This window comes from Canis aureus, chromosome 19, assembly GCF_053574225.1.
Source record: "Canis aureus isolate CA01 chromosome 19, VMU_Caureus_v.1.0, whole genome shotgun sequence".
NCBI lineage: Eukaryota > Metazoa > Chordata > Mammalia > Carnivora > Canidae > Canis > Canis aureus.
Genome location: NC_135629.1, coordinates 39,954,457 through 39,970,096, shown reverse-complemented (window position 1 = coordinate 39,970,096; position 15,640 = coordinate 39,954,457). Strand labels below are relative to the sequence as shown.

Genomic DNA, 15,640 nt, shown 5'->3' with positions numbered 1-15,640 from the left:
TCCCCAGTTAGACAGAGGAAGTGATGGGACAAGGGGCCAGCCCCTCCCTGCAGCTTGTGGACCCCAGGCCTCCTGGCTCTGAGCACATCTGTGGCTCTTGCATTAGGAGTGACTGGGGAGTGGCCAAGCAGCCTCTGCCATCCTCTGGTTTTCAGGAACTGTCAGGAACCGGAGGGAATCCCATCTGTCCCAGAGGAAAAAACTCGAGGAGGTGGCTCCGAGCCAAGTCAGAGGGCTATCTGGCTCTGCCCTGTCCTTCTTGCCTTCCCTAGCTGCTACCACTTGTCCCTCCCAGGCCACATCCCAGAGTCTGAGCTGTGTTCCCAGAAGGCCCCAAGTCAGGTCAGGTTTGGACAAGGAGGGCTGAGTGGGGCCATATGCACCGTGGGCAGAGGCAGCTGTACAACTTGGGCGACTCAGGGTTTAGAGGGCAAGACCTCAGGAGGTGTGACTTGGACCAGGTGGACCTGCAGCCCCTGTGGACGCCAGGGCTGCTGGAAGCCTGAGCCTATATGTGCCTCCTCCCTCTCTTGCGAAGGCCCTCTACTCTCCAGGCCACCATTTAGATCTTCAGTGCACTGTTTATTTACCTAGTGTTTCCTATGTGTCAGGCACTGTTCAGGGCCCTCCACAAATATGAATTCTTCATTTTATGAAGAAGGGAGGACCAGCCCCACTTTACAGATGAGGAAACTGAGGCAAGAGTTTCAGAGACTTGTCTGGAGCTGCATAGTGGTTGAGCTGGGATCCAGACCAGCTCATTCATGCAGTAGGGGGCATTCAGGTGAGTCCAATTGTCCCAGAGTCCCTGGGCAGGGGTCTCTGGGATCCCTGGCACCAGTGCCCATGGTGGAAGGCAGAGCTGACTTGCCATGAGCCATTCCTCCTCTTGGCAGCTGGAAGAGGATCCAGGGCCAGTTGTACCACCACTTCGTCCTTGGAGTCATTCTGCCTGCTGCACTTGACCGCCGGTAATCACATTGCAGGAGCCGCTTGTTTCCTGCTATCTCTGCCTTGTTGGAGATGATGTATGGGAAGGAGATGGTGCAGCTCCTGCCCTCCCCAGACACACAGCTTGGCTGCTGCAGGCAGCAAACGCCCCATCTCGCGTGTTCACTCATGAGGATACCACAGCTGAATGGAAAGGGCCTCTCGGTGTGTACCCAGGAACCGGCCTCAGCCCAGGACCAGACCAGAAACTGCCACGAGGAATGTAGGAATAAACCAGATCCGTTCAGAGGATGGCCACAGAGCTGCGTTCAAACCCTGTGCGACCTAAGACAAGTCACTCAACCTTGCTGAAACTCGGGTTCAGGTGGAATAGCTGACCGATCTCATGAGAGTTCAGGGGGGAGAAAAGCCTCCATGGTTGGGGAAAGGGAGAGACAGTTATCATCTTTCTGCCTGATGCCCTGGTGGGCACTGTAAGGAGCTGGGATTTGAGGTACAGGACTGGCATTTACAGTGGAGGTCAGGAGAGGCACAGGTGGCAGTGAGAAAGTTCCAGGAGGGGGTGATCTGCTGATCTGTATGCTTGGGTCATGGCCACCAAAGGTCAAGTTCCCCAGCTTCACCCCTGCCCGAGCTCCAGCCACCTGACCCTGCCAGCGGGCCAGCGCGCCAGGACAGAGAATCTGGCTCTCTCTCCTCCTATGGAACACTCCTGGTGGAAGTGAGGGAGCCCAAACCCCCTGCCACCCTCAGTGCTGGGCACAGATCCCTGCTGTCCCCAAATATCCACAGGACTGCTGCATTGAATGGTGAGGCCTTTGGCGTTCAGTTCTTATCCCCTCCTGGGCAAAGCTGACCAGATCCTGGGGTGGGGCCCATAGTTCAGACCCCTAAGCCCAAGATGGGTAGGGCCTCTGGGGCCTGTGCTCTGGGAAGAACCATCTTTCATAATAAAAGTACAAATAACTACATACATTTATTGAAGACTCTCCATGTGCTTTTTATATATTAACTCATTTAATTCCTCATGAGGCAAGAACCACCTATCAATCCTCCATTCATTAAATAACCCTGAGCACCTACAGGGCTCCTTTCTGGAGGCTCAGGCCACAGTCAAGAACAGTTTCCTTGACTGTCCCCAGTCCAGACCTGTTCCTGGCAGGAAGCAAGCAGTTTCACTGCACCAGCCATTCAGAGTCCTGAAAAAGTCTCAAGGCCAAATTTCACTCAGAGCACATCACCCTCCACCTCCCAGCGCCCACCTCCCCCTGCCAACACCCCCGCCCCCAAATCTGGGCCTGTACCGCCACCTGGTGGTCATGTTGGGAAAGGGCTCCGAATTGAGTGCCCTTGTCTCCAGCAGGAAAATCAGGCCTGGGAAGGTCACGGCTTGGGAGTGGGGCCAGGCCCCCTGAGGCCTTCTGGAGGGAGTGGAGATGGGTATGGTCTGTCTGGGGGATCCGTTAATCAGCAACACCACTGTCCTGGTTTTTGCAGAGCAGGTTCTGATGGATCCACTCTCCTACCAGCACCAGTGTCCCAGCCGGCACAGCGTGAGCCCTCCATGAGTGTGGGGTCACCTGGGGAGATCCCCATCCCTCACGCCCTGGATGTGAGGAAGCCCATGGTTCCTTACACCTTGCCTAGCCTGAACATCCCCCACCACCTGTGTCCAAACCCGGTGCAAGACCCCGGTCGGTGAAAGCCTTGCCTTGGCTCCAGCCAGAAGTGATGGCCTCTTTCGAATTCTCCTGTCACCTGACTGCATCTTTGTCACTTCCTGAGGAGGGTTTGTTGCTGCTCTCCCTGTCACTGCTCTGGCTTGCATACCAGGTGGGAGTTTCCCATGGCCAGCCCCTCCTGGATGCCTCTCAGCTCCCCAGCCCAGCAGAGGCCCTAGTATGGGAATTGGGAGGCTTTTGAAGGGAATGAATGAGGGGCAAGAGGAGGTGGCTTCTCTGTCTTCAGAGAGCCTCCTTTCCTTCTTCGGGAGTGTTGGGTGTAAGCTCTGGGGCTGGCCATCTGGGGTCAAATCCGGGCCCTGCTTCATGCTGAGCAAACTCAGTTTCCCTATCTGTGATATGAGGGCACAAATGATGCCCCTGCTCTGGGGCTGCTAGGGGGTTATATGGGTTCTGATTCTGCCCATGAGTGTCCCAGGAGGTTCACACACATAGACTCTGGGTCTGACCTGCCCACAGGGACTTACAGCAGGAGTCCTGGCCTCCTCCTTAGCCCAAGGCTTCACCTTATTGACCTGTTATTGAACTGCTGCTAAGCCCCTTAAATCTCCCATAATCTGGTGTTCTCAGCCTCCTCCCGGTGAAGAGCATGTCTGTGAGCTCCAGCAGGGCAGGGGCCCTCACTTTCCCTGCCCAGATTCCTGGGGCTTCCAGCCTGCTGGCATGGGGGGGGTGGTAGGGATCAGCATCTGCCTGCTGGACCCTGACCAGGCAGTGGCACCAGGACTAGGACGAGGCGAGTGAGGCATCTGGGGCACAAATTTAAGGAGGTTCTCACATTCAGGTTGGTCCATGTGCCTTTTCAGCTCCTGAGTGAGTGGCTCTTACATTTGGAATCCGGGGCCCCCATTCACCTCACACTCGTCCTGGCCCTGCCAGGTGAACCCCTGACGTGGGGCTTGCAGCGTGAGGGCTGCTCTCCACACCAAGTGGGGGAGAGGCTGAGTGCAGGCTTGAGATTCAAGGATGGGGCCTGAGGAGAAGTGGGGTAGGGGTGGTGGTGGTGGTGGCTGGGATCCAGGCTGCTACAGAGTCTCAGAAGGGATCCAGTCCTACCCTTTGCCTAAGAAAGCTGGGCTGAATCTATGACCGTCTCCTCTGAGATGCCTGTGTGTAAGAGGTCTGGGACATGCCCAGCCTCCCGCCAGGCTACGGACCAGGAGGGCAGGGGCTCAGGGCACCTTGGGCCACCCTAGTGGCTGTAGGCAGTGTTGTTAGTACTGAAAGGCTCCACGTTGAGACCTGCCTGGGCTACATGAGTTGCTGTGCCCAGGCTGTACCAAGCCCCGATGTGCCCTTCACCGGCTGTACCCAGAGCCCTGGGCTGCTTTCCCCTCGCTGCTCAGTTGCAAAGTCCTCACTGATGAAGCGGGAGTGAGACAGGCCACCTTCCCAAGCCATTGTGGGCATCAGACATGATGTATGTTGGTCCCTAGTGAGATACTTACTTGGGGACTTCCTCCCTCCCCAGCCCACACAGGAATCCCAGGTGGCCTATACATTCACGGATTCATCCAGGCACCCAGAGAGTTACCTTTCAAGCTGAACCCTGAGAAAGAAAGGGACACTCCAAAGCTGAGGGGAAATCCTGCCCCAGATGGGTGGTCTCCAAGCCAGATGGCATTCCTCCGACCGGGGACTGGAAAAAGGAACCCCCCTTCCCAGATGGATCTCGGTCCCACCAAACCCTCGGCTCCTCACACAGACACCCTCCTGGGCTGAGCAATTCTCTAGACCTCAGGGATTCTTTAGACCTTCATGTTCCTCCCCAGGCATGCTTACTGACCTTCCTCAGCAGGCTCCCGCAGGCATGTGCAGATGATCCTCCCTGGGGAGAACAGACACCTGCCCTGAGCTTCCACTTGCAGAATCCAAGCAACCAGGGTGACGAATGGGGGTGAGGATCACTGCCGAGGGGCTTTGAGGTGGGAGTTAGAGAAGTGCTGAGGGCAGACCCAGGTGCAGGTGGGATGGCATCCCAGCCTCATCCCTCTCAGCCTCACCTGAGGGTCTTTACACCCTCCCCTTTCCCTCCTCCTTTCTCTGCATGGCTGGCCTTTCAAGAGTGGCCTCTGTACAGCCATAGATACCCCTGTCTGCAGTTGGCCCCTGTCCTCAGCCCACAGACGTCAAGCAGGATGGGGATGCCAGACCAGCAGCTCCTGGGGTTCCCTCGGGTATCCTCAGTCAAGACCCTCCATACTGAGGACTGGTGAGGGGTGCTACTGGACAGGATAGGGTGGGATGATCTGCCCTTACCTCTGGCTGCCTCCCCAGGTACTCCTGTCTTCTTTTACATATAGATGTAAACATGTAGACAAATAGTTGTGTACATATACACATCACACATGCACGCATTCATCCTTTCTTCCTATTTGACATCTGCTTCCTCCCATCTTAAATGGAGATGCAGGCACCACCCAATGGAGCTGGTTCACTGACAGGACCACAGCACTGGGCTCAGCAACATTTCTGGAAGGAATCCATAGTAGTTGGTCAGATGGCTCTACTGGAGTTTTGGGGCTCGCGTCCACAAGAACTTTCCTTTACATTCTGTAGGTGTCCCTGGCATCTGCCTGCAGCGAGGCAACGGGATTATTGTATTCACTGTATTGTAGTGACACTTCACTTCATTAAACAAGACGGCTTCCTCGGAAGGCCCACTCGCGTCCGCCCTGACGGCACCCACTGCAAGCCGCTCTAGCTTCTGCCCTGAAGCCCTGGTTGCTACTCATGAATAGGGGTTTCGCCGGTCCATGTATGTGTGTCCTGCAGGGGCGTTTCCCAAGGGGTTCCTTTAGCAGACAATTTCGGGAGCAATGAAGGCAGGCAGGTGATTGTCCTACTCTGCCTGGCGAGGGCGGTGAGGGGAGTTCTAGTCAGCCTGCCAGGCCCATGGTCACCAAGACATGCCAACTGGATCCTTTCACCCCAATATTTATTGACCCCATGCCCTGTGGAAGACCTGGGAACTTGTGGAGAGTTTGGTTCTCCTCCAAGACTCGGAAAGAGAGCCAGCAAACAGAAGGTGGGGAGAAGAAAGAGGAGGTGTTTGAGGGGACAGGGATGAGGCAGTGGCCCCATCACCCATGAAAAGCTGCCCTGTCCACCACTTAGTTAGGCCCATCTGTGGGAAAGGGGGCTGAGGCAGGCCAGGGGTCCATCTGGAGTCCCCACCTCCACCCTAGATCCTAAGTGCTAGCCTTACTCTGTAGGCCCGGTTTTTTCAGGGTCCCTCAGACATTGGGTCTTTTATAGCTCCCACATTCTTGGATTGAGGGGTTACCCAGCAGAATGGGGGCACAGAGCCCACCCCCACTTCTCTCACCCTATGGCCCTTAGGAATCCTTCTGTTAACTGCTGGGGGAAGGAGACCCCCTCTGCAAGACCACGGTCATCATTGTCAAGGCCAGCTGTCTGACTCCAATGTGGATGGCCCATGGGGTCCTGGGGCCTCCCTGTTACCCAAGACCCTGCCCCTCAACCCTTCCACCCAGCCCTCCACCACAGAACTGGGGTGCTCACCCCATCTTTGTTTCCTATTCTGGCCCAAAGGCTCAGCTCTTTAGGGGAGGATCTGGGTGTCACATAGAGTCTTGGTTTGTGGGATTTCCAATGCTGTAAATTGGGCCATCCTGAGAGAACCAAGACAGTTGGTCACCCTAGTGTCATTCTCCCCAAACCCTTCTGAACCCTGTAGGTAGTTTCCATGCAGATAACCTTAATGATTCCCAGCCCTACCCATCCCCTGAACCCTTGTGCTCTGGAAAGACCACATTCTTTTGTTTCCTTTTGTTTCAGACCCAGCTCCTATGGATCCTGAGACATCACACCTACCCCTGCACCTTGGAGCCCAAGCCCCCTCCTTCCTCAGGCCCCACAAGGTTCTGCCCACTTGGCCTTGCCACCCAAGGGGATGGCAGGCATTGTGACTCCTTTCCACAGCTGAGGCACAAGGTCCCAGAGCAGCCTGAACTCAGGGCCAGAGGCATTTCATCAGACAGATCAAGGAAAACCAGCTGGGCTGCCAGCTCATAGCTGGGATCCAAGTGACTATTCCCAGGACCCCCACGGCCCCTAACTCATCCTGTCCCTCCTGGGGTTTCACACCCCAAGTGTCACAGGCTCACACTCTCTTTGTGTAAACATCTTAATTACATCTTTAATGCTCTCACATGGAGGTGCTGAGTTCCATTACAGCGTCTGTGCATATCCTAAATTACCCACAGCCCTCCAGTTGGTTCAAGTGCTAATGTATTTATAACCTCCAGAGGAGGGAATACATCCCAAATCTTCCCCACACGGGTCTCCCTGGCCCTCCCCTCCTGACGCATGCTATATGCCCGACAGAAGAGCTGTGCTGCTGCCCCCGTGTCCCCTTCCAAGCAGCGGAGGGCAGCAATGGTGGAGAGGCTGGGCACAGAGCATGCTTCTGGGCAGCCTCGCCCAGAGTAGAAAGTCACTCAGCTCATGGGGTCTGGCTTGATCCCATGCCTTGCCCAGATGCCCCGGACTGGTAGAAGAATTCCTGAGGGATGTGGGGTGGGTGGATGACAGGTGGGTGGGCTGTGCTATCCAAAAATAGGTCTGTTTCTCATAGGGCTACCCCCACCCCGTTTCAGGCGCTCAGAATGTCCCCAGATACCCCACAGCCTGGGACCACTGCCCTCTAACCAGTAGCCTCTCCCACAACCCTAGATTCCCATTATACACCAGGATGGGGAACTATTTTCAGAAGCAGGTTACCTGGCTTGTAGAGCCCAGTGAAGTGATGTGGTGGGCAGCAGGGCCTTCACCTTGGCTTCCCTCTCCTTTCAGTCACTGACCACTGAGGCAGAGTAAGCGGCCTATCCTGGTGCTCCCCCACACATCATGGGGTAGGGTGGACTTGGAGGGTGGAGCCCATGTAGAGCATGTCCCTCCTACCCTGTGCTGGGACAGGCACATGCCTGCACACAAGCACATGCCTGGGGCCCTCTACACCTATTCCCCTGCCTTCTTTTCCCTTACCAAGCCAATGGCTGGCTGCCAGGGGGGAGGCGGCGGGCACTGGGAGGCCTTGGGGACCCTCCAAGATACAGTTGGGCCTTGGGTAGGAGCAGCCCTCTTCCTGGCATCCTTGCCCACCAGGCAGTTCTCGTTCCATCCCTGGGCTTCTGCCGGGGTGCTACCACACCCTGTCCCCAAGACCTGGTTGATTGCCCCTCCCTGCTCCAGAGGAGGCCCCAGATTCCAAAGATAGGTCTCTCCCTGACAAAGGGGAACCCCTCCCCACTTGCCTCCCATTCCCCCTCCCATCCCATCTCTCCCTCCACTTCCTCCACATTAGAGGAGCAGACCCCAATGTGAGGGGTCTGGGCAGGACACAAGGAGCCAGTAGCGGCTCTTCCTAATCAGGAGACCTTAGTAGCCAGATGTGCAGCCTGGCCAGGCCCTCTCTTAGAGCCTAGAGAGTCAGCAGGTGGGTCCTTGGAACAGCTGGGCCTCAGCAGTGTGGGTCCTGAGAGTGGGTCTGAACAATCACGGAGTGGGCAGCTCAAGGGGCACAGTGGCAGATGTCTTCACCAGAGGTCCAGGTCTGTCCTCGGGCCAATCATGCACGGATGGCGTTGGCTACGTCAGTGAACACCAGCCGGCTGGGCCTCTGCAGTGGGCCCTGAGAGGGGAGACTGGTCTGTGGAGAGATGTCAAGGGCATTAGGGACCTTGGCCAAAGCCATGTACTCTCTGGCCCAGTCACTTCCATCCTTGCTTCCCGGTTTGCCTGTTTGTGCTTAGCACCAGCTATGCCTTCTGCTTGGAATGCCCTCCTTGCAAGTCAGCCTGGAAATACCATCTGGTTCTGAGGACTCCTCCCCCCACAGCCATCACCAGCTTGCCTGCGAGCCCTTCCCTGTGGGCCTAGAGACTGTATTAATTACGTATGCACTACTCTCTCCCAGCAGAAGAGGGCTCGCCTCCGCATCCCCTAGCTATGGCACAAGGACTGGACAGAGGGAGGCACACAGGAAACAATGGTCAAATTGTCAGTAGTCCCACGGGTGGGGTGGACCAAGGTTTTCAGCCTGATTTCCTGAATATCCCAAGTGGGGAATATGTCCTGATCAGTTGCCACAGTACTGGTGGCAAAACCAGGGGTTCTCCGGACTCCCAGTCTGGACTCTTCCTGAGTCCAGTCTCCTAATTCTACCTCTGGCAAGGCCAGATGCCCCCAGCAACCTGTGAGGTCAAGGCAAGGAGAAATGCAAAGCGGTTTCATGGGTCAGGGAAAGACCAGGCCTCCTCATGGTGCTCTGGCCTTTGGGGGCTTGGGGGACTGGTGGGTGGGTGGGCTGGCCACGTGACCACATGGGTATCCAACCCTTTTGACTTAGGAGGCAAGTTTGGCTGGGGTCACCACCTGCCCAAGGTCTGTCAGTTACTAGCACCCACTAGTCTACTCAGAGGAGCCATTGCTCCAGAATCTAACCCCATCCATTCAGGAAACATGGGCTCTCAGGGCGCCAAAGGCTCTTAGCCCTCCACAATCTCTCCCATCAGTCCTCTCCTGCTTTCCTTGCCAAGACATGGGGACACAGGGCAAGAATTAGGATTTTCAGTCATAGATGAGAAAGCAGAGGCTCAGAGAGACCAAGGGAGCTGCCAAGATCACTAGGCTAGCCAGGGAAGAGCCGGGCTGGATCCCAGGGCTCCCTGGCCTTGTGCAGTCAGTTTGTAGGTAGCCTTGGAGAAATTCTACCAGTTGCTAAACAAACCTGACAAACCTTATATAACTAATAGGCACCACCTGACCACATGGCAGGTGCTGGAATGCTGCAGGAGAAAGGAGGGAGGGTGGCAGTGGAAGGTTCATGAGCAGGCTGCAGGCTGGGTGGGGGAGCCCGGTCAGTGCCCACCTTGCCCTGCATGGCCTGCACAGAGGCAGCAGCCTGCATGGAAGCAGCATCCCGCCCGTGCTCCAGCAGCTCCTGTTCCAGTTCATCTTGTTCCTCCGTAGGGTCGAAGTTGTACATGGGCATGAGCTGGTGGCGGAGCTTCTCCAGCCTGGGGGTGGGGGCAGAGGCTGCTGGGGGCATGGCAGGCCCTTCCTCCTCTTACCAGGCCTGCCCACTGTCCCCCTGAGCCATAGCACACAACTATGTTTTGGCAGAGAGGATGGGAGGGAAGCTCAGATTTCCCTTGGGATTAAAGGAAAGATGTTCTTGTATTTGCAGTACCCCCTCCCCCCTCAGATGGATAGCTACTCCCTCTTGAGACCAGATGGGACCACAGCCCACAGAGGCATCATCTGTGGGGTCTACAGGGACCGCCTAGGCCAGGGCCTTGTGTGATCTGCAGCCTGTGGGGTCCAGGCAGGGGAAGGGAGTCAGTGACCTGTAGCTCGGGGCAGTGGGGCGAGGGTGGTTCAGCACTCCCTGAGGGAAAGTAGTCATCCCAGCCATCAGCGGGCAGAAGAGGACCTGGCTCCCTAACAAGGGAGCAGGGCCCCGATGCTGGTGGGCTTCTCTTTTCCCACCCCCGTCCCCTGGAGTCCAGCTCCACATTGCCAACAGGCTGGAGTTTTGGGTGGCAACTGGGGAGTTACCTCTTCTTCTTCCTGATGTACAAAACCTGCAAAAGAAGGAACAGCGTCAAATGGCTAAGACGTCCCTGATTAACCAGCAGATCCTTGGGAGAAGGGACAGCCTGAGGCTGATGAATAGGAGAGCAGTGGATCCCCTTGTCCTCAGGGATTCCCTCCCAGGGACACACACGTCCTGCATTCGTGCCTCTTTTTGATGTTTATCAGATGCTGACAGTGTCTGGGCTTCCAAGGGGGAGCAGGCCTGCGCTAGGGGAGCCCAGCCTGGGAAGAACACATAGTCAGGCCTGGCCCGGAAGCAGGAGGGCCCTCTCTCTGCCAATACACACCCCAGCTCCAGCCACTCAGCACCTGCCTGGGACTTTTCCCAGCTGAAAAGGGAGGGGAAGATTTTAGTACATCCCCTCCTCTCAACTCCCTTAAGGGCCAGAGCCAATATGGGAAAAAAGAACAGGGGACCGGTAGTGCCCAGACTCTGCGGGGCTGTGCTTGAGGCAAGACTCAGGGCTGGGCTTCCGGGGTTTCCATGGGAGGCTGATGTCCAGCAGCCCAGACTAAATGCCAGGACCCAGATGCTGGAGGAAGGTAGGAAGGCCCCTGGACCCTAACCCCCATTGTAGACCTAAGCTAGGCAGCCTGAAAAAACATACAAGTCCCAAGAGCTCCAGGCTGGAGCAGGACATCCCTGTATATAACACATTGAGAGAGGGGAGAAAGGGCTGACCACTGGGGCAGGGACTCCAGGGACCTCCCCTACCATCGGGCTGTTCCCTAAACTGGTAGTTTCTGACCACCAGGAGCACGACCACTTCTGCCTGGGGGAAAGCCATGTCCCTAGACTCTGTCTCAAACCCTCTATGGCTCTCATACCCTTTGTGCCTCATTCACAGCTTTAATCTGGTTTCGTTTCTAGCCTGGCCCAGAGTTCCTCCTGTTGCTTGTTTCCTGGGAAACCCCAAAGTCCCGAAAAGAAACTGAGGTGTCCCTTGCTCCCCATTCCCTCCAGGGGATGCTCTCCTGTGGGTAGGATGCTGGAGGAGCTCCAGGTCTCAGGCCTAGCCCCTGCCTGCTCTGAGCCAGTGGCACTAGCCCAGCACCCAGACTCCCTGTTCTCCCTCCACTCTGGCCCAGCCCCAAATTCTCCTCCCTGCCCCAAGGCCCTGTTCTCCAGAGGGATCTTCACAAGAGGCCGGAGATTTATCCAATCTCCAGCCTTGCCCCTGCTGCTCCCTCTGCCTCAACTGCTGACATACTCCCACATACCTTCCTTTCCAAATTTTCCCCACCCCTCACCATCCAGCTACGGTCCTATCTCCTCTGAGAAGCTCACTCATATTGCTCTGTGTGCTTGAGGCACACAGCCTGGCACTCATTTGCTCCTCCTTGTCTCCAGCATGGCCCTACTTGGGGGCTGGCATGAGGCGAGAGGCAGAAGCACTCGGGAGCATCTTTGGACCTGTCCCCTAAAGCCCAGGAGCTGTTTCCTGCCCTCCGCTGCTTTGGTCCCATAATCTTCCCACATCTGGTTTGGGCAAGAAGGCCCTCTACTCTGGCGCTCTGAAAATTCCTCCAGAACAAAGCATAAGGGAGTCCTCCCAAGTTCCCGGACACAATCTTTTGCCTACAGTTACAAGGGCAGATTCCAGACCCCACTTTTCCCCTGAGGTAAGGTTGTTTCAGTTTGCTTAACAGCCACACGGGGGCTGTGGGGAAACACTGGCGCTCTGCCTCACCCTCGCCCCAGGAGGCCGCTCGCTCTGCGTGTGGCATCCTGGCCCTGCTCACTGGCCAGCAGTTGTCCCCTGGCAGCGATCCGGAGCTGACAGGGCCCATATGGCAACCCTGGTTTAACAGCAGCTCCAGCCAGGTTACGGATGGACCATCCGCAGCCCTATTTGCCAGAGCAACATGGTCCTGAGCCTGAGGCCAGCCATCAGAGCCCTGGAGGAGCAGTGGACAGGATGCAACCATTGTCAGCCCACTGGGGGACCTCAGGCACACATCCTCCCCTTCCTGGTCTCAGCCAGCACAATCCTCAGCAGGCCCTCAGCGACATTCTGAGCATCCATGTGGCAGATTAGGGGGAGCGCCCATATCTGCAGGGACAGGCACCAGATCTGGAAAGATTATATCCATCATCAAGTCCTCACCCCAGCTCCCCTCCATCCTGAGGTCTGCCCAGTTCTGCTCCTTCCTGTGGTCCTGGGGGTCCACTTTGGGGTTGGTTCAGCTCTAACATTGCTTCTTTAGTTTGTCCCTTACAGCCCAGCCTGGAAAGCCCTCCTGCTCAATTCCCCAACCCAGTCCCTCTGGACTTCCCTTGGCAGCCTTGGTTTTATCTGTCTCCTATTCCCCAGAAGAACCACTGGGCAGGACTTGGTCTCCCTAGTCCCTAGGGAGCTGAAGGCTCAGTCGAGGGCAGGGGCCTAGGAAATCCCTGCCAAGTGAATAAACGCCGCCAGCAGCCTGCCATGCCCAGGCACACTCCAGGGCCCATGATCTATTCCCATCGCCTTCCGGCCTCTACTCCTATCACACCCCTTCCCCCCCTTGCCTCATTGTCCTGCTTGCTGCTCACAGAACCTCCTGCCTGCCTCCAAACTTTGCCCATCAGGACCCTCACCCGGAACACCCTCCTCCTCAACTCCTACGTGGCCCTCATGGCCCAGCTCAAGTTGCCATGTATCCTCAGAACCCTCTCTTGTTCTTCCAATTGGAGGTAGCCCCTCTGGTCTCTGGATCCCCAGTGGACAAATCCCTGGAGAAGGGGAATCCTGTGCTATCATTCACAGACGATTCTCTTTTGATTAGAGTATCTAAAATCAAAACACCAGCCATGCTCCTCCAACTGGCGGCCACCTGGGTCAGCCCCAGCCTCTCAGCTCTTACCATGGCCACAGCCAGTCCAATGACGGTGATGATCCCAAAGGACAGAAGCATTGTGCCCACGCCAGCTGTGCCACCAGCCACATCAGGGATTCTGGTGTCATTAAAGCTGGTAGCTTCTGTGCTGAGGGTGGTGGTCTCGGAGGCTGGCCCCTCTGTGGCAGGCTCCAGGTCAGGCTCAGAGGTGGGTGGGCTGCTGCTGAACCAGCCCCGGGCAGGGGGGATCCTGGAGTTCATGCTGATACTGACAGGGCCCTGGCTGAGCGACTGCCTGTGGTCAGTCAACCTGCCAACTCGCTTCTGACATCAGTGGTGTCCCAGCCCGTGGCCCCTTCCTATACTTGCAGGTTGCCACCTCCTGGGAGAAAAGGAGCTCCCTGGCCCCCTGGGTGCTGGAAAAGAATGAAAAACATGAGGCTTAGGAGAGGACTCAGTGGTGACATCAAGTACCCCCAAGTTCTGGAGGTACTGGGGTAATAAAAGTTTGAGGGCAAAGGCAGGTTCAGGGGACATCAGGACATATGCTTTATTTAAGTATAGCTCCCTCGTGGATTTAGGAAGGTGAAAATGAAGCCCTGCCCCTTCTTTGAGGGTATGATAACCATAGTGATCATACTTAGAAGATATGAAAAGTAGTCGGGAGATTTGAAAGAAAGTCTCTCCCTTGCAAAATACCCACTTCTCCACCCCTCTACTCCCCACATTTCCCACCTCCTCACTCCCTGCCCCCCCATATCCCTTACCTCCTTCTTGGAGGAAAAAAAAAATACTGCAGCTTTTTCCTTTCCAGGAGGGAAACATTTGCCCAAGAGTCAGATGACCCTAGGCTTGTCACTCCACCTCTTGGGTCTCAGATCTCCTGGGTTTTAGGTAGAGATTAACAACAAACAAACAAACAATACCCCACTTCCCTCACAGCCTCACAGGTCATAAGGTCATTGAAATGTCAGAATGAACTTGTCCCTAGCAAAGACTTAGCTCAGCGCAACCCCTGCCCACAGTAAGTACCCAGTATATAGACGTTCCCCCCCCCCCCCACCAACTGCTTCTTGGAGCTTGGGAAGAGGAGCCACAGGAGCTCCCCACCTAGCCCACTGTGTAATCCAAGCTGTGTTTGTGGAACAGGGGTGAGGGGGGTGGATGGTAAGCATGGAGAGACCAGAAGGCAGGAAGGTGAGACAGCTAAAGTCAGGTTCTCTGGCAGGGCTTCCCAGCAGGCTCTTAGGGTCACTGGACCTCCATGGGGAGCTAGGGGCTGCCAGGGACAAGGGAGACAAGGGGAGCAGGGAGCATATATTCACATGCAGGGATGGGGCTCCCACTCTGAGGTGCTTCTCCTCCCTCACCCTCCGCCATTGAGAACAGAGGGTGAGAGATGGGCCCAGACCAGGGTGTGGCTTACATCTTCCCAGGCCAGAAGGCCCCCGGTAAGGCCAGGTGGGACAGGGTCCCAGCCAAGGTGCAGAAGGGCGGGGCCTAGGGAGAGGGGGGATACACAGCTCCTGGCTGTACACATGCATCCCTGCACTAGCTCATGGGGGTTTGTGGGGTGCCTCCCTGTGCAGGTGCATGGGTGTGTGTGAGGCACGTACACACTAATGATTGCTCCTCAGGAAGGGCCAAGGTGGGCAGGGAGATGTGGGGGTTCATCCTTCTCTGCCCTCTCTCTCTGGCTAGGCTGAACGCGACAGCAGTCCCAGGTTCTTTCTTGGCTCTGCCTCTGACCCCAAACCGTGACCTTGGGCCTGACCCTTAACTCTTGCTCTGGGCTGTTTATTCCTGGGTCCACAGCAGAGAAAAAGGCCCTGCTCTTCACTGTCTGGGACTGCCTGGGGGTCCAAAGGGCAAGAGAAGGGGGTCCAAACGGGCGAAATGGGTTGGCACCGCGACCTTCGAGAACCCGCATACCGTTGTCTGCCAGGTTCCTCAGTCCTCCCTGCTCCAATCCCCATCCCCGCCTCTGCGACTCGGTGATTCCTCCATTCCTGCACAGAAGCTGCGGCTTCAGCACTTACTTAATCCTCTCTGGGGCGCCGAGCTCAGCCGGAAAGGCTAGGGGTGCTGGCGATCGGCAGGAGGCCGGGGCGGGGGGCGGCGGGGCCGACCCCGCGTCCGCCCTCCCCCTCCGGGTGAGCTCCGAGCCGCGGGTTGGGCCCGCTGCAGCGCACGGCCGGCAGCCGCGAGCGCCGGCTCAGCCAGCCTCAGCCCCCGGGCGCCGGCAGGCAGGGCCTGGACCCACCGCGGGGGCGGGGCCGAGGCCGGGAGCCCCGCGGGTCCCCCGCGCTCCGGCGCCTCGCCTCCCCGCCGGCTCCGCGCCCCCGGCTCCCGATTGGCTGCCAGGCCCACAGCCTGCCGGGCGCCGGCCCTCTCGCCCGCCGCGGGATCTGGCTCCGCCCCCAGTAGGAGCCGGACACAAGGTCTCGGGTCTTGGAGACCACCCGTGACCACCCGTGCGCTACGCCGAGGTCGGGTGGGGGTCC

At 57.1% G+C, this 15,640-nt stretch overlaps 1 protein-coding gene across 10 annotated transcripts; it reads right to left on the bottom strand.

Annotated features, from left to right (window-relative positions):
* Nucleotides 1-1,908: 1,908 nt before the first annotated feature.
* Nucleotides 1,909-15,344, bottom strand: C19H3orf18 (chromosome 19 C3orf18 homolog). Of its 10 annotated transcripts, XR_013357896.1 has the most exons (11): nt 15,069-15,344; nt 13,904-14,019; nt 13,164-13,552; nt 10,278-10,303; nt 9,589-9,736; nt 7,440-8,367; nt 6,219-6,328; nt 4,953-5,165; nt 4,480-4,521; nt 2,262-2,372; nt 1,909-2,150 (listed from the first exon to the last, which is right to left on the bottom strand). XR_013357896.1 is itself a non-coding variant. In XM_077858773.1 (6 exons), exons 3-6 carry the CDS (start codon nt 13,395-13,397, stop codon nt 8,287-8,289), a joined length of 489 nt encoding a protein of 162 aa, XP_077714899.1. In that variant the 5' UTR covers nt 13,398-13,552; nt 13,904-14,019; nt 15,069-15,344; the 3' UTR covers nt 6,830-8,286. The 10 variants fall into 10 exon arrangements, 4 of the variants coding, with proteins under 4 accessions (XP_077714899.1, XP_077714900.1, XP_077714901.1 ...); XR_013357893.1 differs by having other exon boundaries at nt 2,262-4,521; XR_013357895.1 differs by having other exon boundaries at nt 1,909-2,372.
* Between the last annotated feature and the right edge of the window lie 296 nt (nt 15,345-15,640).